This window comes from Lepisma saccharinum, chromosome 30 (assembly GCF_977018435.1).
Source record: "Lepisma saccharinum chromosome 30, izLepSacc3.1, whole genome shotgun sequence".
In the NCBI taxonomy this organism is placed as follows: domain Eukaryota; kingdom Metazoa; phylum Arthropoda; class Insecta; order Zygentoma; family Lepismatidae; genus Lepisma; species Lepisma saccharinum.
The window spans coordinates 15,391,045-15,418,021 of NC_139258.1; the positions used below are offsets into that span (position 1 = coordinate 15,391,045).

The following is a 26,977-nucleotide window of genomic DNA, read 5'->3' on the forward strand; positions in this document are numbered from 1 at the left end:
TACGATATGTGAGTATGCTTCGTTGGTGTATACCATTTTATCCTGATACCCTATTTGACATAATTTGATGTGGCATGGTGGTTTGAAACGTGCCTAGGAAGAAGCCTGAGGAAAAGGGCAGTAAGACCCCCGAAACGTCGCTTTCACCAACGAAGCATACTCGCATATCGTAAGTAAATGATATTTTATATGAAATTTTATTGTTTAGCTCATGAATTATTTTTTGTGTATTTCACGAAATATTCAGTATTTCCTTAAAAAGGAACAAATTCAATTCTGCTTACTATCTTGAAAACAATCCCATCAAAAAAGTTCCCTCTCAAAAAGATCTTGGAGTTTTTCTTGTATGTACGCATTGCTTGCATGATAGAATTATTTTCCTGTAGTTTACGGTTATTACAAGCATAAGAAAACAGTTTTTTCTTTGTGATGTTTCAGGAGAACACACGCTCCTTTCATCAGACATTTATTTTCATTTTGACTAAAGATACAGTTATAACAATGGTTAGTAATTTTTAAACAAAAATAATATGTTATATAATGGATGTTGTCAATGTTACATTGTTGTAATATAGCAACTTAACTGTGAAAAAAGCAGTCTATTTTATTTTTATTTTAGATTTTTTTTTTTTTTTTTTCAAATTATGAATCCCAAATATCATCAGGTAATTCAAATTCATCATTGTTTTCACAAAGTCTCTTGATGTTTTCTGTTACATTAAATTTTAAAGATGGTGGCTTACTCCATTTGTGAAAAAGAAAACTCCACACTGGATCTATGTTACCATTTTCATTATTTAATTTATTCCAGTGTTCTTCTGCAATGAACGAGGCTTCCCAGACATTCAGCTCTCTGTTTCCCGTTAATCTTCTTAAAACCCTTCTCTTTTTAATCAAATGCTTCTCTTCGATGATATGAGTTGACAAACCTGTTCTTGGGTTTAGATTTATAATGTCCAAATCATGTTCGTGCCATCTTATTGCCATTTTCCTTGCTGTTTGTCCCACATAATCTTTTGAACATGAACAACTTATATTATATATTCGTGTGTTTTCCACATCTGGTAGCGAGTTTCTCATTTTGAATTCATTAAATGTACATTCCAAACTTCTTGGTGATTTAAAAATTCTAAAATAAAAATAAAATAGACTGCTTTTTTCACAGTTAAGTTGCTATATTACAACAATGTAACATTGACAACATCCATTATATAACAGATTCTTTTTGTTTAAAAATTACTAACCATTGTTATAACTGTATCTTTAGTCAAAATGAAAATAAATGTCTGATGAAAGGAGCGTGTGTTCTCCTGAAACGTCACAAAGAAAAAAACTGTTTTCTTATGCTTGTAATAACCGTAAACTACAGGAAAATAAGATCTTGGAGTTATCATCGACGGAAAACTAAACTTTAATGAGCACATTACAAACACTACTAAAAGAGCAGTGCGTCTTCTCGGTACTCTGTACAGATTCACTGAAATCCAAAACCAATCATCCATCAGCATATTTTACAAATCTCTTATCTCCCCCATTCTTGAATACTGCTCTCCTATCTGGACCATGGCTTCAAAAACAAATCTTTCCAGGATTGATTCTATCCTCAACTTTTTCCTTGCCATTGCTCGCCATAGAATATCTTCTCTCAGGCACCTTCACAAAACAGATATTATGTCTGTCTTCAATATCCAATCACCACACACTCGTCGCGAATTAGCAGACGTAAAATTTTTGCACAAAATCATGAATGACAAACTTAAATGCGAATTTCTGCTCAACAAATTTCATCTAAAAGTTGCCACTGGGCCAACCTGCAACGTTAAGCTCTTTTACAATCCCACCACAAGGCTCTCCCTTCTACAGCGGTCTCTTTTCTACAGGCTTCCTCTCTCATACAATAACCTGCCTCCGAATGTGGACTTGCCAGAACAAATTTTCAGAAAATTGTTAACGATGTATGTATAATTTTGATTTGTTTTCAGTGCCATCTTGTACTCTATTTTGTTGTTGTTATTGTTATTTTCCTGCTGTTACTGTTTCAGTGTAAACTGGCCATTCAGTACTGTATCTGAAACTTTAGGTAAAATAAAAAAAATAAATAACAGAGATATAGTTAACAAATGCATGTACAGGAAAACCTCGTTAATACGATATTGGTTAATACGAAGTACCCTTTAATCCGAAGTTCTTCCCATTCCCCAGCCGATAAGATAGGATTTATAATGTATTTCAGTACGGATAAATCGAAATACGGATAATTTTTAATACGAAGTTGTTTACAAGACCCTTCCGCAAAACTGGTTTCGCTTAATTCGAAGTAGACACCTGCGTAAGTCGACAAGAGAAGATCGAATGTGGAGAGAGCTTGGACGTTATTTTAACTTGACCTTGACATGTTTCCTTGTAATAAGAGGTGCTGACAACTCGAGGGAAGCAGCCCGAAATGCCCGTTGGACATTGACATTCTTTGTCATTGTGCATGGCAGGTCAAGCTCTTTCCCCGTTGAATGCGTCACCTTGGAAATATTCACCAGTGCTAGATGAGAAATGCGAGATAAGATCGCACGAATGCTCCAAAATACAAGACGCGTGGCCCCTGGAAGTCTCACCCATCTGTCTAGCTCTGAGCTCGAGATGCAGCAACTTCCCGTGAGCGAGCAACGTTTGGCCTGGTAGCCGACAACTTTAAGTGAAAGCGTGTTCTTTGTGCCCTGTAGAACTTCATAAAAAAAAGGGAAAATGTTAAAGATAATCAAAGCCGCATAGGCCAACTAAAGATCGTCAACCCGCTTAATGCGTTGTCATCTAGGTTTCCCGCAAAAGTTGACGTCGATCTTACGTATGTTGCAACTCCAGTTTCCCGCTTCATACGTTTCCCAACTGTGCCGGTCATAAAATTTGCCAAAACCGTGTTTTGTTGTCTGAGTGACTTCTCCCCTTTATCTATCAGCAAACGGGGGGGGGGGGGGGTCCGTTGCTATATTCTTGCTCCTGTGCGCACACGGGCTCCTTTCCTTTGGCGTCTAAAAAAAAATCGAACAGTTCTGAATACCATCTTGAAAACGAACAAAACCCGCATGATAAGTAAAAGAAAAGTGACCCCCTTCCTTTTCCTACAACAGCTCATTATCCGCCACTGTTGTGCATGGTAATGTGATAATTGCAGAATTCAGGTCCCTCTTTCTTGTTTGAATGCAGCTGTCTGGATAGGAAATATTGCCCGTATTATTGTCTGTTGCATGGTAAAAGGTAATGCAAGGATCTTTTTTTTTTCACACTGCTGATAAAAAGTTCGGTCTTCGACAACTGCGTTATCTTTAAAATGCCGATGATTTCCCTTCTGCCACCTGCTGCTCTAACTTCCAGCCTGTCTCATTGTGTTTACGCTGCAGCTGGCGCCAGTGTTTAGTCTAGCGTCTGGAAAGCTCTCGCTTGCCGATAACTGCAATGACTCATCCAGTGGGAAGGAATAAGCTTCATTGTTTTGAACCTCGCAAAGCCATATAATCCCCCTTTGCTTGAGAACCATTAGTGTGCTGCTGTTAAAAAAAAAAAAAACACGCAATGTTCAATGTAGGAATACGAGAGGAAAAGTTTTGGCGGAGCGAGTGTTTGACCTCCAGAATACTCCTGAAACCTACAATAACAACAAATTGTCGATTAATCTGAAAATAGGCAAGTTTCGTAAAGCTTGTTTTTAGTTCATTTTATGCTGATGAGCTAAGCGGGACTAAATATAGTTTAAAGTGGGATCCAAACCAGAGTCATTATCGAGTGCGGCACTGTTTGTGTCCTAGGATACACATTCTGTGCAAACAGATCGCAAGTTGTGTGTTTACTTTTTTAGAGTGGATTACAATGCAAGTTGAGGAAGAGTTTGAACTGATCCCTGCAGAGGGGGGGGGGGGGGGTGAATATGAAGTTAACTGAAGCAAAGAATACGTGACTTTTTTTTACGATGTGTTTTAGACAGCCGGACCAGAACGAAATTTGCAGCCCCGATTTTTTTGTTTTGTGCCAGGGAAAGGTTGTGTTCTCTCCCAAAAGAATCTTCTCTTACCAGTTAATCCCTGTCCGATTATCTCCAGTCTCTTGCTCGCGCCAGTGTGACTACTGTCAAGATTCTTCCAAGTTTCACTTCTTGCAATAAACGAGATTGTTTTCCTTTCCGTAGGTCTCCGTGCAAACGGGTTTCTTATGAACTAAAATTGTAAGAATTTCGTGGAAGAGCAACGACTTTGCACAATTAAAAGAAAATACCGTTTCTTATAAGACTTTTTGCCACGACATGCATCCCGTGCATAACCGGTTGTATAACTAGGCAGGATAAATGGTGTTAACAGTCTCCTTGGAATCTTTGTGTCCGCGTTAAGCTCCGTGTTCTCATTTTGTGTAACATTTTTTACACTTTCTTTAAAACGTACAATATTATTATATAGTACATATAAAGCTTATTTTCTGAGCTACCACCAAGTATAAAACATCCTTTATGGGGGTAATTTATACTCTACTTTATTTACACTTGAAAACAGGCGCCATTTTGAAAAGTTTGGATAACTCGAAGTCGTTTAATACGAAGTTGACATTTTTTGGTCCCTTGAACTTCGTATTAACGAGGTTTTCCTGTATTCATTGCATTGACATGTTCAATAAATTACAAGCAAAAAAATTCTCAAACTTTGAATGCAGGGACTTTTCGAATGCTCTGTAGTTAGCAAAATAGTCCTGGATGCTATTTTTGTTGGATAGAAACATTTTCGACTCTACCCCTTCAAATTTAAGCCCCAAGTTCTACTCTGTCCCCCCCTAAATGTTAAACAGCAAATTTTACTCCCCTTCAAGTTGGATTCCAAGTTACGCCCATACATAAGGGGTGTTTGATGCCAATAACAAGCTTCTAGACACACGTCAGTACATTTCTTTTTCTTCTCTGCTCTTCACTGCCTTTTATTTTCATGCAGTTTTTTGTATTTCTGTTCTGATTTTAACACAGATGACGCCAGGGTGCGAAATCCCCACCAACAATCTTGGCCTCAAAAATCCCTCCACCAAAAATTTCCAGGGGGGGAGAGAGTTTTTGTTATAACAAACAAAAGATAAGCAATTACCTTTAATTTCAAATATACTTTACTAAGAATAATATCGAAATCACACACAAATTAGTGTAGTCGCGAGTATTGAAAGCATTCTCTCTCAAGAGGTCATTAACAAATCTACATCAGTACGCACAATAAAAGAAAAACAAGAATGCAAGAAAATAATAACTATCAAATCTAATTGATTTATCATAAAGCACAAACTAAACAAAAACTTACACATAATAAAACCACTTGAACTATTTCATAATTTGTTTAACCAGTTAGCAAAGGAATTAGTTAGCTGCTTTACAATATCTGATATGTATAAAAGTAACAAAATAATTTCCTTTATGTAAATAATAATACTAGTAATAATAATATATTTTTAATTGAGTAATTTATTTTTACTTTTATTAACACTACAAATATGTATTGTATAATTTACACATGTGTTTGTGGGGGAGGTGATTTGTAGATGAAGAACTTTCTCCCCCACCAGTTTTCAATGATTTTGCACGCTGGATGATGCTAAGTGGATGCTATTCATTATTCATCTGCCAATAACCAACATGGTTTGGGTACAGGGCACACCCAGTTGCTAACACGTTATGAAAATGGGTTGATAACATCCCTAACCTGGCCTCCTAACAAAGTAGGCATTATTAGAATTCTAACTGTGAAAATAATGCATGTAAGTTGGTTGAAAGGGTTAAGTTTGGTGCCATTAACTATTTTGAGAAACTGATTTTCACGAAGTGGTAGCAGCTGGTAAACCCTAACCAACATATGCTTACCTGGCTTAACAATGATGGAGACCGTGTCTGAGCTTGACTCTCCTTGTTCATCCGTCACTTTCAAACTGAATTCATACCGACCTGGTACAACGTCAACCAACTGAAAATAACAGGAGAATCGAGTATTTATCGGTTGCAACAACAACAACATTAAAGCTTACTGAAAAGTTGATATTTCAACTGAGCTACTCTCCAACCTCTGACTTGCCATAAATTCCACAAGTTACATCTGTGTGTGTATATCTTATTCCAGACAATGGAACGGGTATGTCAACACATAGGCTATTTGTGCTCATCATGCAACATGGGGATAAGCCTCTTAACTAAAACAACACGGAAGACAGGGCTCTAACAAGAATATATGTCTGTTAATAACTAGACCTCGGATTTTAGGTTTTAACCTATTTTTTCTCTTACAGTTATGTAAGAAATAATAAGTTATGTCAGAGTTTTGTTAAAAAATGCAACAACTGATGAAGTTTTATAATGCCTAAAAAAACCTATTCGGCTTGTTAGAACCTATTTTAGGTTTGTGTGCCTAAATACAGCCTTTTTTAAGGTTTCTATATATTTTTAAAGGTTTTTACAGGATTTTTATGTCACTCAGAGGCATTTGCTTCGTTTGGTCAGGAAAAAATTCAATGAGGAACGTGTTTGAAACGTACTCTCTGTCGATTTCCCTTCCTCCAAGTCCATGGTGATTTTTCAAAGCTCTAAACAAAACAAAATGTCTGGTGCCACTGTTACCTGTACAATCCAAAGTGGTCTGATCTGTGTGGTCTTGCTCACTTTCGCGCCACTTCGGTGCTTTGTGGCATTCACGCCTCACAAACTAACATTTCAGCAATGAAGTTTGCACCACTGACTATGTTTTAGTTGAAAGATTATTTTCAGCATATAAGATGATCCTCACAGACACAATTGCAGAGTTTGACTGTGGATAACATGAAAAAAGATTGTTGCCTAACTATACGGCGAAGAGTAGATTTTAATAGCAAATTTCCAATGGTAAGTTCTGCCATCGATGTAGGGTTAGGTAACACACATAATGTTATATAAGATAGTGCAATTTTCATTGCCGATGACTATACCTAATCAGTATTTTTTTTCATGAATTTTGAACTATTTTAGGGTTTTTTGAACCTATTTTAGGATTTTTAGAGCCTATTTTAGGAATCTAAAACTTCTCAATCAATTTTAAAACCAATACTGTCACAGACTACTATCAACAACTAAAGCCAGAGGCTCATTGGCCTGCAGGAATCCAACTGGATTACTGTACTACGTGGTGAGGGCCTCCCCACTGGCATAGTGGTAACGTTGTCACCTTGTAATCAAGGGGTCACGGGTTAGATACATGGTGGAGGCACAGTGGTTAAGATGTAAAACATTAAACTGCAGGTCCAGTTTTGATCACACTATCTGTGCATAAGTGGACTTAAAACAACAATTTAAACAAACTATGTGGAAGTGAGGCTGACTTTTGAGTGCCTTCTCAGAAGATAGAATAGAGAAGTCCTTTTATTTACTACAGAGCGAGGTTGAACCCTAGGCTGCTCTACCACCTAACTCTGGACAATTAAAAGTTACAGTAAATGCATTAATTACATTAAAATCAATTATATAATATGAAAGAATTTGACATAAATGAAAGAAATAATAAAATTTTAAGAGAGAATACTAGGGATGTGACGAAGCTGAAAATTTACCGATGCCGATGTACTCACCGATAATTTTTGGAACCGATACCGATGCCGATATTTAACCGATTCCGATACATAAGATTATTAACCAGAAATGGGATGTTATTTTCTGCATGCCAAAAATAGATTTGCTATGTACTTTCCTATTGCATATCATATGTATATACATATATATTCTCAAGAGATGCGAATGTACATTTGCATCTACAAGAGGTTATGTGAACCTAGTGATTTAACATTAGTATACAAGCAGTTCTTTGAAATGCAAAATGAACTCCTGTTCTGCCAGATTCAACTTCAGAAATACGAGATTTGGAAGCACTTCAGGAAGTAACCTACTTCTTCTCTTATCTCAAATCTGTTCAGCAACACTGAACACTCAATCACTGAATACTGATGCAGCAGGTGTGCCCAAGTATTTTCTCAGCACTTGCTTCAGGTTTGAATACTCATTTTGAATTTCCAATACAACAGCAATGTACTGTTTTATTTCCGATTTATAGTTAGGTTGATCCTCTGAATGAGTGTTTGCAATAATTTTATTACAAAAACTACAATAATGGCGAATCATAACCAAATTTTCAATAAATCTTACAAAACTAGAATATAAAACTGGTCAAAAGGTAAAACTCTAGTATAATCTGTACCGATTTAAATATTGGATTTTTGCCGATTCCGATACCAATGCCGATATGTCAATTTCGGCCGATTTTCATACATCTGTAATCGGCTTCGGCACAATGAAAGTCACATCCCCCCTCCCCACACACACACATTCCTTACACCCTGTTATTTCAGATAAACTCCTACCACCATTTCTTCCTTCAACCAAATAAGCTATATAAAATAGCTTATGGCACACAGAGAATATATTATAACTTATGGAAAAACTATTGTAAAAATTCGAACTCACGTGAGTTTGAATATCGAGATCAAATTTTAAGGTACGTGTCTTGACAGTATAATTTTACCATTAATCAAAATGAAATAAAGGCAGAACTGATCCTCCATGATTCTTACGCATGCATCATCTTGGTCAAAATTGATGGATTAACGGATAAATTCCTACCATTAAAACTGGTAAATGGTCACTGTTCCCGATCACCTTCCCCATGGCAAGGCTGCCTCCTTTACGTGTCCACTCCCACTGGACAATGCCAAGGTCATCGGAGGACTGCGATCCGTTCACTACAACAACGCTCACGGGCAACACAATTGTCTGGTCACCTCCACCATTCGCTTTTGGAGGTGCATTTTTATCTGGAAAAAAGTAATAAGTTGGCTATGAATTGCGACTATTCCTTCTATCTTGTGCCTTCCATTCATAACACAGCAAATGCACAAAAGCAATAAACAAATAATAAATAATCATGATTAAATCTGACAAAAAATACAGGGCTTCCTCAATATTTGTGATTTGATTTGCTTTATATTACTTCGCTTCTTGTGCACTTTTGGCTAATTTGCGAAGATGGGGATGAGTGATGACATGATGAAATTGATGAATGGACACTCACAAATATCCATGCCCACATGGCATCATAGCGCGATGTGCTAACTACTGCTTCCTCAATATGTATGAAACCTAGGTTTCATAAGCTAATTATGCTGATCTGCATCCCATATATGTAATCTAGTGGATGTAATATATAGTTATAATTGAATTATGCCTATCTACATCCTAAACATGTATCAAGGGTATGTAATATATATATTTGTAACTATAACAGCTGTACTACATATATTTAATCAAACCAATATAATAATATATACTTGTAACTTTAATTATGTTGCATCCCATACGTAAACAAGTGGGTGTATTATTTTCCTGTAGTTTACAGTTATTACAAGCATAAGAAAACAGATTTTCATTGTGACATTTCAGGAGAACACACGATCCCTTCATCAGACATTTATTTTCATTTTGACTAAAGATACAGTTATAACAATGGTTAGCAATTTTTTAAACAAAAAGAATCCATTATATAATGGATGTTGTCAATGTTACATTGTTGTAATATAGCAACTTAACTGTGAAAAGAAGCAGTCTGATTTATTTTTATTTCAGATAAAAAAAATTGATCACATTATTTTTTTATTTAAAATTATGAATCCCAAATATCATCAGGTAATTCAAAGTCATCATTATTTTCACAAAGTCTCTTGATGTTTTCTATAATATTAAATTTTAAAGATGGTGGCTTACTCTATTTGTGAAAAAGAAAACTCCATACTGGATCTATGTTACCATTTTCATTATTTAATTTATTCCAGTGTTCTTCTGCAATGAACGAAGCTTCCCAGACATTCAACTAAAAGTTTCCTGTTAATCTTTTTAAAATCCTTCTCTTTTTAATCAAATGCATCTCTTCGATGATGTGAGCTGACAAACCTGGTTTCTTATGCTTGTAATAACTGTAAACTACAGGAAAATAATTCTACAATGCAAGCAATGCGTACATACAAGAAAAACTAAGTGGGTGTATTTTTACTGTAATCATACTGTAATGTTAATTGTAACAAGATGACGTGTTCTATACTAGTGCAGATAAAAATATCAACAATGTAGTCAACAATAAAATACACACACATTTAAGCAATATATGTTTACTTTAGGTACTGTAGGCTCACTTTCATGTTTGCTAACATAAAACATACAAAACTGCTCAGGCCACTGCCATTGTTAGTGTACTGAACCTTATTCTTAGCAGTTTGTCTGCTCGACTAACCTTGTATTAATGAGAACAGCATATTTCCCCCCTTTCCATACAGATTCTAAATGCATAAGAGGTGGTGTTTCATTTCAACTCTATAGCCACGATCACCCACAGGTAGGTAGAAAAACTGTACATAATTACCAAAACTAAAAATTAATAACAAGCCAATCAAATTAAACGACCCCCTCCATTTTTGTGTGAGGATATATAGAATTGGTATAAAACTTTGTCCCTCCAAAAAATTCCCATGACACAGGCGCATGATGAAACCCCCTTGTGGGCACCCCTGATTACAATTACAATAATGTAGAGGTAACATTGAAGCATTGTAATCACAGCTTCCTTGGTTTGATACCCAGTGGAAGCACACTGTGATTCAGATCCCACTTGAAACTGTAGGCCCAAACCCAATTAGCCTTTCTGTGTATAAAATGGAGTTAAAGCAACAAATCAAATCAAAGACTATTGGCCTATCTGTGTATAAAGCAGACTGCACAGACAGGCTTGCAAATCAAGGCCCCTAGCGATAGTTGAAATGAACAGACAGAAGCATAATGGTCCTTTTTTCAGCTTTGCTGGTTAGCACTAAAAAAATGAACAGAAATAAATGTATAATATGTCACAATGTGTTCCCTTACATCACATTTTAAGATTTTAAGCAGCAGACCCATGAAAATTGTATAAATTGTATAATGAACATTTCAGTGCAATGTTTAATACTTACTTTGCGTAACAGTTACATTAACAGAAGCATTAGCTTTATTTCCATTCTCATCAGCAACAGTCAAACGGAACTGATAATCCCCTTTTGTCAATCCACTAACATTTGTTAGACTTTGATTGTTGGCACTAAACTGGACTTTACTGGGACCCCTAGGAGAGAAGGAAGTCAAAGTGAGTTCTAACAAGAAATGTTTACATTACAACTTGACTTGTTTGTAACAAAATGGTTGCTAGTCTAGTGAAATTAAATCAAGTTAATATTTTTTTTCTCTTTTAAAAATATCACATCACTCATACTCATGCCTATTAAAACTACGAGGGCTGCTGGAAAAGTTTCTGCAATCAATATGAGAAAAAAAAAGACGTGAAATTCTGGGAATGGCTTTATTGTTTCTCAAAGTATTCACCCTCAAGATCGATACACTTTTGCATATGCTCAAACCAATTTTGAAAGCAATTTTTCCACTTTTTACCTCAGAAACCGGTTAGGAATGTGTCAACAGCTGCTTCAGGCGACACAAATCGCTCACCACGCATCTTATTTTTCATGTGTGGGAACAAAAAGAAGTCATTAGGTGATAACTCAGGTGAGTACGGACAATGAGTCATTAATTTGACATTTTTACTGGACAAAAAATCAACAGTTTGGTGTGCTGAGTGGGAACTGGTGTTGTCGTGATGCAGAATAATGCGACAATTTGGGTTTGTTTTATGCAATTCATTGATGACCTCTGACAAACAAATTGTTGTATACCACTCAGCATTTACAGACAAAATGTACTCATATCTTCTAAGGCTATTGTTGCCACATATACGGTATAACCGAAGAAACAAGCAATCATTTGCTTGGCAGCACTCCTCGAACAAACAACTTTTGTTGGTTTCGGCTCACTTTGAAACACTCAAACAGTGGATTGCTGTTTAGTTTCGGGTTCGTATGAATAGATCCAAGTTTCGTCCCCTGTAACGATGTAGTACACCAAATTTGACTTGCCTTGGTTGAATTTTTTGAGCATTTCTTTACACCAATTTATACGAGCCTGTTTTTGAGCTTTGGTCAAGTTGTGTGGGATCCAACGGCTTGAAACTTTCCATACGTTCAGATGACCATGCAAAATCGTATGTATTACTTTTATGTCAATGTTCAAGGATGCCTGAATCTCACAGTATATCACATGCCGATCTCTCTCAATCATTTCACGCACAACATCAACATTACTGACAACAATAGACGTGGATAGACGACCTTCACAAAATTCATCACTGAGAAATGTGCGAATTCGGAAAACCAATTGTACACAGTCCTATTGGATGGTGCTTCATCCCCAAAAGCCAAATGAAGTCGCTCGATGCATTGTTTCAGTGTTAACTACATTTGAAATCATAAAAAATCATTGCCTGAGAGTGTTCATGAGAAATTTCCATCTCTCACACGAAACTACTACTTCAAACTGCTGTGAAAAATAAACGAATAGGCTTAAACAAACAATCAAAGATAATTTAAACATAAAAAAGGTCTATTCTTCCGATTTTTATAATAGTGGAACACTAGCACCACTGTTGGTGGTAGTTTACAGAAACTTTTTCAGCAATCCTCGTACAAGACCATTATACCTACACAGTGAGGAAATAAGAGGTACAAATAGCAGGAAACGTTAAGAAATTTTTACCAATACACACAAAATAATTAACCTGTATTGATTATCAATATTGTACTGATCTGATATAACAATACAAAGGTTCCACGAAGGATCTAAATGGTTCATTTACCTGTATAATGCAAGCAACTGCAATGGGTTTTGATTTGAAAATACTTAAGAGTTATTTACAGAACTGGGTATGTGAATTTACTTTCAAATTCGTTCAAATTCTACCAAAATGACAGATTTTTGCACTATGTTACAGGCTATTTATGGATATATTAGCAGTAATTATACAAGTAAACCATTATGCCTACCTTGGCCGATACTGATAAACTAATGGCCGACCTCTATTCTGGAGTGGTTAGCCCAGCATGCTATGACATCATGGATCCTGGGTTCAAATCCTGCCACATGGGTGTTCATATCTCTTCATCATATAATAACTCATCCTCATCATTGCGATTGACCAAAAGTCGCAGAAACGTTACACTAAATAACAAAAAGCTACCAAAATTGTTTGAGAATTGTAACAATTAAAATTTGTTCAACAATTCCACAACAATTGTATGCATCAATTTACCATATGTTCTAGAATTACAATGAATGTTAAAACAGCTGTTATTTAAACCACAAACTCTATTTTTCACGCAATGCTGGTGAAAAATGAATACAATTTTAAATTTTATCTAATTTCCAGCATAATTAGAACTAAGAAAGTCTATGAAAGTGTTGCACTACTTTTCCTGGACCACGGAAAGTACAAAAACTATCAAAAATCATTGGCTACTATTGGTGAATAAATTCCAAACAATATTCTCTGACACCAATACCAATGATATCAGCCGATACTGAAATAGCAACATTGGTTCAACTCTAGCAAATAAACTATGAATATATGACTTACCCCAGTTGCTCCCATGTCCAAGCCGCAATTTTAATATCGTCTTGACTCTTAGATCCGTTGAGAAGAGCCCATGTCTGAGGAAGGGATACCACAATATCATCTCCTGCATTGGCTGAAATATGAGAACATACATCTCAATTCTGATAACAATATACTTAATGCTGTTTAGCAGGGTTATTGAAAATTTGTTTTAGGTTGTGCGATTTTGCAGTTTACCTACAAATCTGCACAGAACTGATATTCATAGGAATGTAATAGCCTTTCCTTGTGTACACTCTATTTCAAATCCAGAAAAAGGAAACCCCAATGGTAGCATTGTCGCCTTGTAATGAAGGGGTCCCCAGTTCCATTCCCAGTGGAGGCACATAGTGGTTCAGATCCCACTTTAAACTGTAGGTCCAGTCCCGATTAGCCTTACTGTGCATAAAGTGAACTTAAAACACCAACTCAATCAATCAAAAAATAAAAAAAATGTATTTATCACATGCAAAAGATGCCATTAAAGCTTAATGGAAAATTACTGAATGTGTGCAACATCATTACATATTAATATTCAGGAATAAACAACTTGCTTAACATTCATTTGATAAAATAAACATTTAATTTGTCTAAATGCTCACAAGAGCCAAATTGAATCACCTCTGTGGGGGGAAAAAGTTCAATTCTTCTCTAAAATCAAAATCTTAACTTATACTAAAAATTCAACATAAAAATTTAGTAAAAATTAGTTTCATGTACTGAAATTATAGCCCATACTTTACTAAGAAGAATAGTTTTTAATGCATTTGTCTATGCACAATAGTAACTGAAATAATTCAATTTCTACAAAATTATGATGTAGCAAAACATATCATGTATAATGACACAAAAATGGTTAGCCACTGGATGCAAAATATGATAGAGAACAAAGCAAGTTAAGTATTTAAGTACCTATAACATATCAAGGTAACATAACAGAAAGAAAATTAATAATTTTTTTAAAAATAGTTGAGCACATTTACCATTTTATGCAGAATGACCCCTCAGTCAAAGTTCAAATTTTTGTCAACTCTCAAATCAGTAATTTTTTTGCACAATTTTCTTCAACAAACAATCAAAAGTATGACAGAAAGAAAGTGTTGAAATTATAATCTACTGCCTTACCGGTTGGTGGATTGTTGGTGGGTGGCTTCACAAACACGTGTACCTCCGCCGTTGACTCTTGGCCCGAATTGTCCGTTACCTTCAGAACAAAGGTATACATGCCTTCCTCTAGGTTCGACAGCTGGAGGTAAGGAGTGCGTGTATTCTGCAAGGAATACAGAAGTATTACAGAAGGGTTCTACACTGCATTCCAATTCAATTTCACATTACTCTCTCTTAACAAAGAATTGCTTTAATTGGTCTGGGCCAGGGGCGATTCCTCCATGTAGGAAGTGAGGAACTTCCTACAGTTCATTTATACTTGTTTCCAGTTCTCTACTTTTTAGGAGTTTCATAATAATGCGTGTTATAAAATTATGAACGCAATGTACGTACAATTGACTAAGTTAGCTACTGTCAAGAATTGACTGCGTCATTTGCTCCAGCCGCAGCCCAAATGCTTTGCTGCCCTGCCTGAGGAACCTTGCTGGTACCACTACAAACAGATGGGTGAGGAGTGGAAGGGACAAAGGGGAGGTTGCGTTTTTTAAGGATCCAGCAAGGAAGCACCAAGAGTTTCCTCAATAAGTGATGCTAACCCCAGCAAAATGGTACTAAACCTAGCACAGTTTGATCTTTGTTGGCACTTGGCACCTGGCAATCAGGAAATAAAAATAAAATTATGCTCAATTCTTATTTCTACTTCACCAGCAGACATGTTTCAAATAAAAGAGAGAGTGCCTACACAGCGACAATAGCTTTTTACAACCATGCCATGATCCATCCTCTATATTTTCTTTACCCTGCCCGATTTTGTTCGTGAGGAAATTATATGGTAGGGAATTGATAGAAGGTTGGGGTAAACAAACAATTCCTCAAACCATTTCAAGTTCGAGGCTGGGCCCATTTCGATAAGTAACACAAGTTAGGGATGATGTACAACATAGGGATGATGTACCACTTAAGAGAGAGAGAAATGCGATATTTAAACACACGAGAGAAACAGGACATGACATAGAGTGGGATGAGGCTAAGCAGATAGAAAGGGCGAAGAGAATACTAGTGAGGAAATGGAAGGAGGCCAAGGAAATAGAGAAGAAAGGTGAAGAAGACACAATGAACTAAAATGGGGGACTGAAGTTAAACAAAGAATGGAAGAAGGTGTTAGAAAGAGTGGAAAGGACAAGAGAGAAAGAATGATGAACCACATTCTAGATAGAAGTACATATGTTTAGCCTTTTAGGTGAAAGTACAGTTGACAAGGGAAAGTCACCTGCTAGAATGTTCCAGAACAACTTTCTAATAGTCTGGAGGATAGCAATGTTTGTGTGTATATATATATCGTCCCGTTTTTATACCTTGTTTCAGTTGTACTTGGTGCAGAGTCTGAAGAAGACCTTGCTAGAAGGTTGAAACGTTACGTTAAGTTTATGTTTTATAATAAAATAAATTACTGCCTTGGGCAGCATATTGAGTTTTTCATATGGAAACATGGCTTAATGGTGTTATTAAGTTCAAACTAACAAAGTAGATGCATAATTGAACTCAAAACTACAGTTATCCGATAAAATAATTAATAATAGCACAATTTAGAAGCAGTTATAGCATAATTTTGGAGTACAAGGAGCACTTTTTATTATCCTCAATTCCCACAACAACAGTGAGGAGGACAAAATGGAATTCTTGCAAAATATAAAATATCGTCAATGTTATTTTCATAGGTTTTTATAGGTTGACATTAAAATATCTTATAGTTTAAGTGGGGCAAGGGCACCTTGCCCTACCTTGTGCATGGGTCTGCAGCTAACCTTCTAAATGTAATGGCCAGTACAAGCAATACGTGTGACATTAATTGAACGCATTTTTCAAACCTTCCTCGGTTTACCATAACTTCTTCCTACACCCCAAAAAAAAAAGCCACGAGTCGCCCGCCACTGGTCTGGGCACCTATCACATCTTGACTATCCAGCAGAATTCCCTGATTTCAATCATATTGAAAACCTGTGTGACAATTTGGATCAAAGAGTAAATAGCTGACAGATATCCCATAAATCTTGTCAAACTTTCGAAAATTGATGTTATAAGCTGGCATGGCGTCCATAAGTGTGCAGATGTGACATCAATCTGAAGTCACTCTCGTCATCAGTTGATCCTCGACATCATCATCATCCTTTGCCATTTCCTGCCTCTGGCTGGGTCAATTTATGGCAAAAGGGCCATAAATTTCATGCAAATTCAATACAATTACTTTCCACTGTGAACAGACACAATAACAACAATTGAAAACCAAATTACCTGCATATCAACAGCTTTGTCATGGTCGCTGGGACTTTTGGTCCACTCCCAGCTGGCTATGCGCTTGTCGTCAGTGCTCAGGTTCCCGTTCAAAGTGACGGAGTTCTGGGGGAGGTAAATAATCTTGTCTTGCCCTGCATTGGCTTCTGGTGGGTAGTCTGTCTCCTTCACGACAGTGATATTCGCTGTGGTTGAATTCTTGGCATGGTCCGAATCTTCCACTGTCAATCTTTTCATTAAGAAATAAATAATACAAATGTTAATTTCCGAAACAATACATTTTTCTCACACTTCTAAATTTAGAAATCTAGTGATTAGGCTTGACTGGACCTTGTAATTTTAGCAGAAGCTTTTCAAAACAACTATTTGTTTAGAAAAATACTGAAGTGCTAAAGAAAAAGAAACTAAATCCATTTGGAGCCACGGTAGCTTAGTTGTTAGGGCATCTGATTACCATGCAGAGAGACCCGGCTTTGATCCCTGGTGCTAGAGAATTGGGATTTTACCCAACTGTTCAAGCAGCTCCTGTACACACCCAGCGTCCTACAAAGTGGGTACCTGGAGGCCGGGAAGGGGGGGGGAGATGGCCAGGGTCATGGTGCTGGTCACATCACCCCTATCTTCGGCTGTGATCAAGAAAGTGTTGAGCCCGAATTCCACACCCACATGGTGCAAAGCACAGCGGAACACTTTCATTTTTTACTTTTACATCAATTTAGAATTTCTTCTAAAACGTTAAGTGAATCTTCATCTCATTTGCTTTCACTACTGTCTAGCTTATCTGCAATAATTTCATGGCACTTAATTCTATTTTTATATCAAGGATATCTAAATAACAATGAAAGCAAACCACATGATGATTCACTCGAACACTCTAGAAGGAATTCTTAACAGGTGCAATTTTTCAGATTGTAGATCTTACAATCTTGATGCCCATTCAAACTCATATGCATCTTTTTTTTAAATTTATTTATTTTATTATTATTATTATTATTATTTATGTGTTGCTGATTTATTGATTTGGTTTATTTTACTTCACTTTATCTGCCACTTATGGCTAATCACAATGATGAGTGATGATAGGTAATTGATGTAGGGACACTCACAAAGAACACAGACTGCGATTCAAACCTGGGACCCCTGGCGGCATAGCAGGATGTGCTAACCAATCTGAAATGAAGGTTGTTATGTTTTTCTTTGCGTTTCTTCCAGTATTTAATTTTCATTTGTATTGTTGTTGTTCCTAGATATTTTAAGCTTGATGCACACATTCAAATTCATATGCATTCATTAATGTTTTTTCTTGCATTTGTAGACATAATAAGCGTATAAAAATGTTGAAGTTTCAACCTCGAACATCTGTATTTACCACAAGGCTTCTTTTTAACATATATACAGTAAAACTTGTCTATCCTGGAACATGATGGTTGCGAGCAAAATTTTCCATCTTAGCAGTTTTTCTTCTTATACAGGGTTGACTTTAAATACAGTATAGAGCGCTGCAGGAAATAATGGAAAGACAGATTTACATTTCGCATTACTTATAATGTAGAGTATTGAGGGGTCCCGGGTTCGATACCCGGTGGAGGCACAAGTGGTTCGGATCCCACTTTGAACTGTAGGTCCAGTTCCGATTAGCCTTACTGTTCATAAAGTGGACTTAAAACACCAAATCAAACCAAACCAATAATGTAGAGTATTAATGCATGTACGTACACGAATAAAAATGCGATACAGTCGCAATAAGCATAGCAGATTACAATTATTTAACTACACAACATGTTGGTACACTTTTTACAGTATTGTAAGAACGTACAGTAAGTAGGCTACTCATGTATCTTTTCGAACCTGGGATCCCTGGCATCGTAGCGCGATGTGCATAGAGGAAAGAGAAAGATTGAAAGATGGAATAAGAGAGGTGAAGAAAGATTGAGATAAAAGTGAAGAAAAAAGAAAGAAAAAAAGATAGATAACAAGAAAAATAGAAAGATGACGAAAGAACAGAGGAGAAATAGATGGAGAAAGAGGGTAAGAGATGAAAGAAAGAAATGGAATCGTAACAGCTATGAGTATTGTAGCGCATTCTTTCATATCAACATCTCGTTGATCTTTAAATGGTGTTCCGTTTCCGCGTTAAGAAGGTTTCCACCTTAAGCAAGTCATTTTCAGGTATAAAATCGGTCCGTTCTGGGGACTTTTTTTTCCATATTTACAGGTTTCCTTCTTATAGAGGTTCTGGGATATGCAGTTTTTACTGTAGTTATGTTTTTTTTCTATTATGTACTATAAAGTTACCAGTCACAAACACAAAGATACTTACTTGAAAGTGTAGTTGCCAGGGCTGAGGTTGTTGAGTTGCAATGTAGCGGTGTCTGCCAACTGCGGCTGATAGCCAATTGGGCCCTGCTGTAGTTCCCAGTGGTAACTGACGATGGTGTCATCATCCCTGCTCGAGGAACCATCCAATACAGCTCCCGTGTTGGGAAGCTTAATGGTTTGAGAACGAGGCGATACGACAGCAACAGGTGGTTGGTTGATTCGCTTTGCTGCAAAATGGAAACACACAATTTCAACACGTGAGAACCAACTGACATTCAAAACTATTCTCCGCCAACAGAAAGAATGAAATTGATGTAAACAAAGCCACATGACATGGGAGACATCTTATTGATTGACATGTGGAACAGCAGCTGTTCCACATTAACAGTCGATAAATATACAGATAAGCTAAAGTAAGAATTAACCAAGGGACAAGCATACAAGACACCTGCTTTGTTTATACTGACTTTGTACTTGAACTGGACAGAGAGTAGAAACATTAGAACATGTATGTTTACAATTTTGTCAGCAAAAATTGTGAAAATAATGACTTGGTTACTATTACACTTATTTTGCAAAATCAAATTCCCTTCAGATCAATCTATAATGATTCAGTATACTAATATATAATACGAGGTCAGACAAATAAGTAATGAGACAGATTTTATATTGTGAAAAGGAAACAAAATAATTGAACATTGCTTGTTTATTACTAAAAGTACACCCCTCCTGCATCAATACAGCAATTGGCACGGTTGGCCAACGATCGATACGACATCTGCAAGTCTTCATGTGGTATGACTTGAAGAATGGATGTCACAACCTGTTGGCTGGTCCTGTGTTCATCAAAAGTGTGTAATTTCAGCAGCAGCTTCACTTTCGGGAACGGGAAATAATCACAGGGGGATAAATCTGGGGAGTAAAGATGATGATTCAACAGATTCACTTGTTTTTGGACTAGGAATGTATAGACAACCACTGCTCTGTGGGACCATGCATTATCGTGGAGCAGGAACCAACTGCCCGGTTCAGGATATTGAGGTCTGATACGGTCAGTTCTCTTCCATAATCATTCCGAGCACTACGATAGTAACAACCAATTACACTTTCACCCTCTGGAACAATTTCATGATGAATAACGTCTTTGCTATCATTAAAAAACACAACATTGCCTTCACCCTTGGCTTTGAAAGCTGCATTTTCTTGCCTCTTGGTAAACAATAGAATTCAAGAAATGTTTATTCCTGCAAGCAGTTTTCAGAATGTCCTTCATGAAACTTGATGTTCACTCGCTGCTCCATAGCTATTACGTGACGACACCCTTGCACCTTCTTCACGACATGGCGGCATAATTCCCAGCATGCCTATCGCAAGTTCATGAGGTGTTGCCAGGTTGTGGATTATGGACCACACTACATCAGGAACGCGTTACTTCAGAGATAGAATGCACATGTGGGACAATATAAAATCAGTCTCATTACTTAATTGTCGGACCTCGTATACTAAATAATGATATGTCTTTGCTTGTTAACCAAATGAATCAATTTTATTCAACACTGTTGAAAATAAATGAAAAAAATAAAAGGAAAGAACATTTTCATATGTAATTTTCCCAAAAAAGAAACCAATTTTGAGGAAATACTAAAATGTGTTTTCAGTTTGAAAATCCTGGCAGCAAGGGAAAAAAAATAATTATTCATCTGACTTTCAGAGATATTTGATCATTTTTACAAAATTCCCTGATTTTTTCCAGGTGTCCCATGTCAGTGGGAACTTTGAAATTTTTATATTTATATTAGAAACAATGAATGCATATTTATTTCAAATTTGTTCGCTTCTTCTGTACAACTCATGGAAAATAACTTTTCCTTACATCATCTTTGCCAATTAGCTTTTCATTAGGGATGGGCCGAAATGAAATTTTGGCCGATATTGAAAAAGCACTGATATAAAATTTACCGAAACCGATATTCTATCAATCTGATATACGAGTAAAATCCAAATGGTTCATTGGCCTCCTTAAAAACTGTATGCTACCAATACAAAAGAAGCTGCATATTTAGACATTTGCTTAAAAATACTTTTTCTGTGACCATGCGATCCGCGCAAGAGACAAAAGACAAAGACATAAAGACAGACGATGGATTCGGGAGTTGAATGGCTTCGTCTACGCGGCTGGTCCAGGGATACGTGCCTCCAGGTTACGTTGCCGAACAATAGGATAGGTTAACCTAACCTACTCACCCACTTTGGGCTTGATTGAACCTAAGAAACTACTCTGCTGTGCAACCTGGACGCACCCATCCCCATGCAGCTCTATGCTGTCCTCCAGTGACCATTAACATGGAGGATGTCCCCAGTAGACCAGCATCCATTCCGAGGAATGATTGCTGGTGTATCATAGGGACTTTCAGCCTAGTTATTCCGGAGCGAGAGGTACGCTTCCCGGACTTACCCGCCCAAATATGAATTGATAAATCAAGACGTTGGAAAGACACATTTAATATTCGGGGTACTAATACATTTAACTATATACAAGCACTGCACAAACTTATAAGATTGTTTTTACAATTGGAACCAACAAAATGGGTAATAAAAACACTGTACTTACATATTCTGCATTCACCTTACCACACCTGGGCCTTGTTGCACACTTGTCACTCCAACTATAAATGGGGAGATTTTCTGTGAATTTACACTAAAAATATAGCGGTATCTTAAGACATATGGGTATTGTCTTGCAAATGAACGGTTTCAGGGAGCTATATCACAAAGGATGTGCCGATTAATTATGGATGTCTTTGGATACAAAGCATCATGGTTTCCTGGAGGCTCATTGTCCTCACCATGTGGTTTTGAGAATTTCAGAATTTTCATGGATATTGGTTCCATGCACTTTAAGACACTTCCAGTGCTGTAATTCGTTCATATTATACACTACAGGACTATTCCTAAGCCCTTATTGGATATTTCACACACTGGTGACTCCATTGTCCTCTCTCCACTGGCCTACTCTGGCCCAAAACTTGGAGCGATGTTAACTGTACCAACTGTTAGCAAGAAGAGAAATCAAGATGGCTTCCTCACATGTTAAAAGCTATCACAGACTCATTGTCTGGTAGCCACGCCCATGAGGCCATCTGATTGGTCCACAGCACCTTGGGTTACTTGCCTTCATCAAGTACCTTGAGAAGCCCAATAGATGGCAGTCTAGTCAGGGCTAGTTCCACTGACTCTCACCAGATGGCTCTGGTGCTGTGAGACCGATTGTCTTTTGTCCAAAAACATCGATTTTTTGATGTTTTTGTGGTTTGTTTGCACATATAATTGTTACTTGGAGTTATTTTCAGGGAAAGCAAGTTATTTTGTGCTTGCACAAATATTATCCTGAAAATATCTGTATTAATAAAAAATTTGCATGAAAAGTAACATGTGCTCTCTGAATTCTCCTATCAACAAAAGGTTGTTTCTTTGATAACCAATGAATTTTGGTCTGGGGCTTATTATTTACTTAATATTTTGATGTTTTATCATACTTTTACTAATTAGGCCTAATTTCTGTCAATCTTAACATATCTGGGAATGTCTATTCCTATTAATTTTACCTGAATTGAATTGGCCTTGTACTTTGGTTGGAGTGGAGTGCTGCCTGTATGTATTGGGGATGTATACCCAACCTTTGGTTGGTTATACATATCCCGGGCCCTCGGGAAAAGAAAAAGGATACGTGAAGCGGATCATTTTTCTTTACCCTTTACTACACTATACCCAAATACATACACAAAATATTTATATACACACTGAATTGTGAAGACCACGCTGGTCCGAAAAGAACATATACACGAAAGAAAATAAATTTGCAATTATTCTTGCCCGTCACTTGGATATATGTTTGAGATATTGTTCTGTCCGATATATCGAACGATTTCCTAGACGGTACATACATGGTTAATATAACACACACTTAAAAGTTTTCAATAAATGATTTTAGTCATTCATGTTATATCTGCTTATTGCCGCACTGAATACAGTTTTTGTATTCGAACTGCTTATTAGTTTTTAGGTACGTATCTAATGTCTCTGCCCCTCATTCACTTGAGGGTGCAGTACCTTCAAAAAATGTTCACCATACACCTTGGTATGTTGTCCACATTTGATCACCTCACAATTGTTCTTCAATATCTCCTTAGGTGGAGATAGCTGTCGCCTGGCTTTGTGCACTTTGCGTTGCCATCAAATGTTTTTGTTGCTCGCTTGGCGGAACAATGCTTCGACCTGGCTGTCCATTTGTGAAGTCTGTAGGATTGTCATGGTGGTTCGTTTCTGGATGTCATTGTTCGATTACGAACCCCTGACACACTCCCTGCTTCCCCATATTGTGGGAACGCTGAAAAGATTGTCTCTAGTTCCTGGTATAATATGCTTGGGGGTCTGCTGCTGCCTATGACACCATGCACTTTTGTATGTTTGCTCCGGGGTTTTGTGGTGACACTGAGGGGGAGTTGGAGTGATGTACTCACTGGCCCCACTTCACACGCAGGCTTTGACCTTACCCTTGTTGGTTTTGGGGTTGTTCCTTATAAACAACCCTATATGTTTGGGGGTGCTCGCATATTTCCATTACTGCTAACCCTGGTTTGGTCGAACCTAACCCATCGGTAGTGCAAATACCCAATGATTGCTAAGCAATATTTTGCTTGATTGGTAGTGAGTGATCTAGCATAGATTTGTACTCATAGGGAAATAAACCTCTATATGATGGTTGGACTCACTTTTGTGTCCAACAAAGAAATGGTCTGGGTAGACAACAATGAAATTACCCTTTATACCACAATGAAATTGCCTTGGCATATAATACTGAAGTAATACTTTTGTATACAACAATGAAATAATACTTTTGTATACAACAATGAAATTGACTCTTACACTCAACAATGAAATAGGCTTTTGTATATAACAATGAAATACTCTGGTATACAACACTGAAATTGACTTTTGCATACAATGATAAAATAGTCCCTCACATGATCTTGACAAAAAATTTCTACCCTATGTACAAATGGGTGAATGTCACAGACCAGACAGGACCTCATCCACAAAACCTCTGACCTTTAACATATATTAATACTAGTGTTCGAAAAATGTGTAGCTTTTTCTCCTCATCTTGTACCTGTTGTACACTCCTATCCATGCGTCTTACCCTGGATGCGCTAGAGGGATACCAATACCTCTTATGCGACTAATACTATAGCGCAGGAGCCGTACCGTCGCGTACTTCTCTCCTAGGTCCTACTGATATCGGGTTTAGGAAGAAACGTAGAGCTGACGAGCAGACATCTACAGTTTCCATGGGGAAGTATCACAAGGGTACGAGGGTGGAGCCATTTGTGCGCAGTTACTCGTCTTACCAACAGACAAAGCAAGTCGTAGGGAAACGGCTGCACCCCGTCGGGATTGAGGTTGAGTCCTCGTTGAATTCAGAGGCCCCTTGGCTTGAATTAACTTCTTTGAGGTACTCTCGATGCTAACACCGGATGTAGTAGTCTGAGCTTCTCAATGTAATGACTATACACCTTATAGCTACACCTCCACAACTTCATGTTATTGACATGTTGGTTGGGTAGGCTCTTACCGCTAACACAATGAACAAGATTAAATATGTTATCCGTCACCTGATCACTACAAACTAATGGACCGAAGAAGGTGTGGAACAATTTGTGGGTCTGTCCCTCTAGAGCTTTGCTTTGGAGATGGGATTTAAGAAAAACTAAGTCGTACACTTTGATCACAGTCCTGTTTTGCTGTGACTCATTTACCTTATTGTTGGCTTTGTTTCGCCTTTCGGCCGTCCGGGATACAGCCATGAACAATTGCTGATCCCATTCGGTTTGTTCACCTGTAGGAATATGAAAGTGTTCCATAACGGGGTTCCTGAGTGAAACATGTAGCCTAAGTTCTGCTGGTGCGTACCCAGTGGTGTCATTGATCGAGTGATTGATAATGCTAACCACTGCTGGTAATTTATCTGACCATGTTTTATGGTTTTCATTGCACATGAGCTTTAAGAGCTTTCCCATCTCGAGGTGCGTCCTCTCAACTAGATTGGCGGATGGGAGATACGATGGTATAAACAGAACCTGAATTCCCATATTTTCAAGGGTTTGAGTGAATTGCTTGGCCCTAAACTGGGGACCATTGTCCACTACAATTCTTTGAGGAAGTGAAAAATGTACAAAATATATATCTATGAGTTTCCTCAATATTAAGGGAGTGGTGGAATTTCTGAGCGGGTATGCCATTATGTATCTTGAACATCACTCCAGAATGGTGAAAATGTACTTCTCTTGGCGCTTACTGGTTGGGAGTGGGCCTACAAGGTCGCAGAACAGAGTTGCTCCTAACTGTTTGACATGATGGGCCTGCAAGACTTGCCGAGGGGGATGAAGGTTCGGTTTCACCTGCTGGCATTGAACACAGTCAGTCACCCAAGCCTTGACTCCTCGCCTCATACCTGGCCAGAAAAAACTACGGAACACCTTATTGTGTGTTTTGTCTACTCCTGGGTGCCCATCATCATTGTGATATGCTGTGAGCACCCGTGAAACTAAGGATTCGGGAATGTATATTCTGAACTTATCGACAAAGTGAAAGTCTTTGACCACTAGCAGGTCATTGACCATTTGGTATTGCTTGCTCCAATTTCTGCACCTAGGATTGTTATCCTGTTTCACCCCTTGCAGGTAATCTATGATTGCTTTGGACCTGGGATCCCTTTCTTGCTCTCTCTGGAGATCGTCTCCGGACAGATTAGCTATGGGTTGGAGTAACACTTGAATTGGGTTGACACGTCTAACCATCTCTTGCTGTCTTTCCGGGATGCGGGATAGCATATCCGCTAGACAGTTCGTACGACCAGCCACATACTCTACATCAAACTTGTAGTTCTGGAGTTTGAGGAACCACCGAGTGAGGCGTACGTTCCATGAATAGGCTGAGTTGAGCCATGAAAGACTCTTGTGGTCGCATAGGATGGTGAAGGTCTGACCTTGCAATAAAAATGAGAACTTCTCTATGCACCATACGATGCTTAGGAGTTCAAGTTCTGTGGAGGTATATCCTAACTCGTAATTCTTCAGAGATCTGCTAACGTATCCCAATGGCCTCTTCTCTCCTTCACAGTATTGGAAGCAGAATCCCCCCACCCCTGATCCCGAGGCGTCGGTCTGGAGGTAAAACTTCTCTGAGAAGTTGGGATGAAATAGTTTGCAGTCTTCCTGGACTACTGACTTCAGCGCTTCGAACGCCTTTTGGGCATTCTCGTCCCACTGCCATTTGGATCCTTTTCGTAGCAGGTCGTAAAGAGGTTGGGTGTATTCATTATAGCTGGGAATGAACTTACGAATCCACCCGAAAGAACCTAATATTTTCTGCAATTGTTTGATATTAGCAGGGGGTTGCAGGTTGGATATGGATTCCACATATTCCGGGCACATGGATATGTGTTTGGAATTGACTATGTGCCCTAGGAACTTAATTTGTTCTCTGGCAAATGAACATTTGGACAATTTAAGGGTCATGTTAGCCTTTTGAAAAATGGCAAGTACCTTACTAATGTGGACTAAATGTTCTTCAAAGGTGGCAGAGAAGATTGTGATGTCATCGACATACGCTAAGGCAAA

At 37.7% G+C, this 26,977-nt stretch overlaps 1 protein-coding gene across 2 annotated transcripts in view; it reads right to left on the reverse strand.

Moving 5' to 3' along the window:
• LOC145981961 (dyslexia-associated protein KIAA0319-like protein) overlaps window positions 1-26,977 on the reverse strand; it is a 63,561-nt gene that overhangs the window by 13,755 nt on the left and 22,829 nt on the right. For both annotated transcript variants that reach the window (XM_083115463.1, XM_083115464.1), the window contains exons 8-14: window positions 19,300-19,525; window positions 16,980-17,208; window positions 14,706-14,850; window positions 13,563-13,674; window positions 11,017-11,165; window positions 8,645-8,835; window positions 5,873-5,972 (exon numbers count right to left, since the gene is read on the reverse strand). In XM_083115463.1, coding sequence (XP_082971589.1) covers window positions 5,873-5,972; window positions 8,645-8,835; window positions 11,017-11,165; window positions 13,563-13,674; window positions 14,706-14,850; window positions 16,980-17,208; window positions 19,300-19,525 — 1,152 coding nt within the window. The remainder of the gene's footprint in view (window positions 1-5,872; window positions 5,973-8,644; window positions 8,836-11,016; window positions 11,166-13,562; window positions 13,675-14,705; window positions 14,851-16,979; window positions 17,209-19,299; window positions 19,526-26,977) is intronic.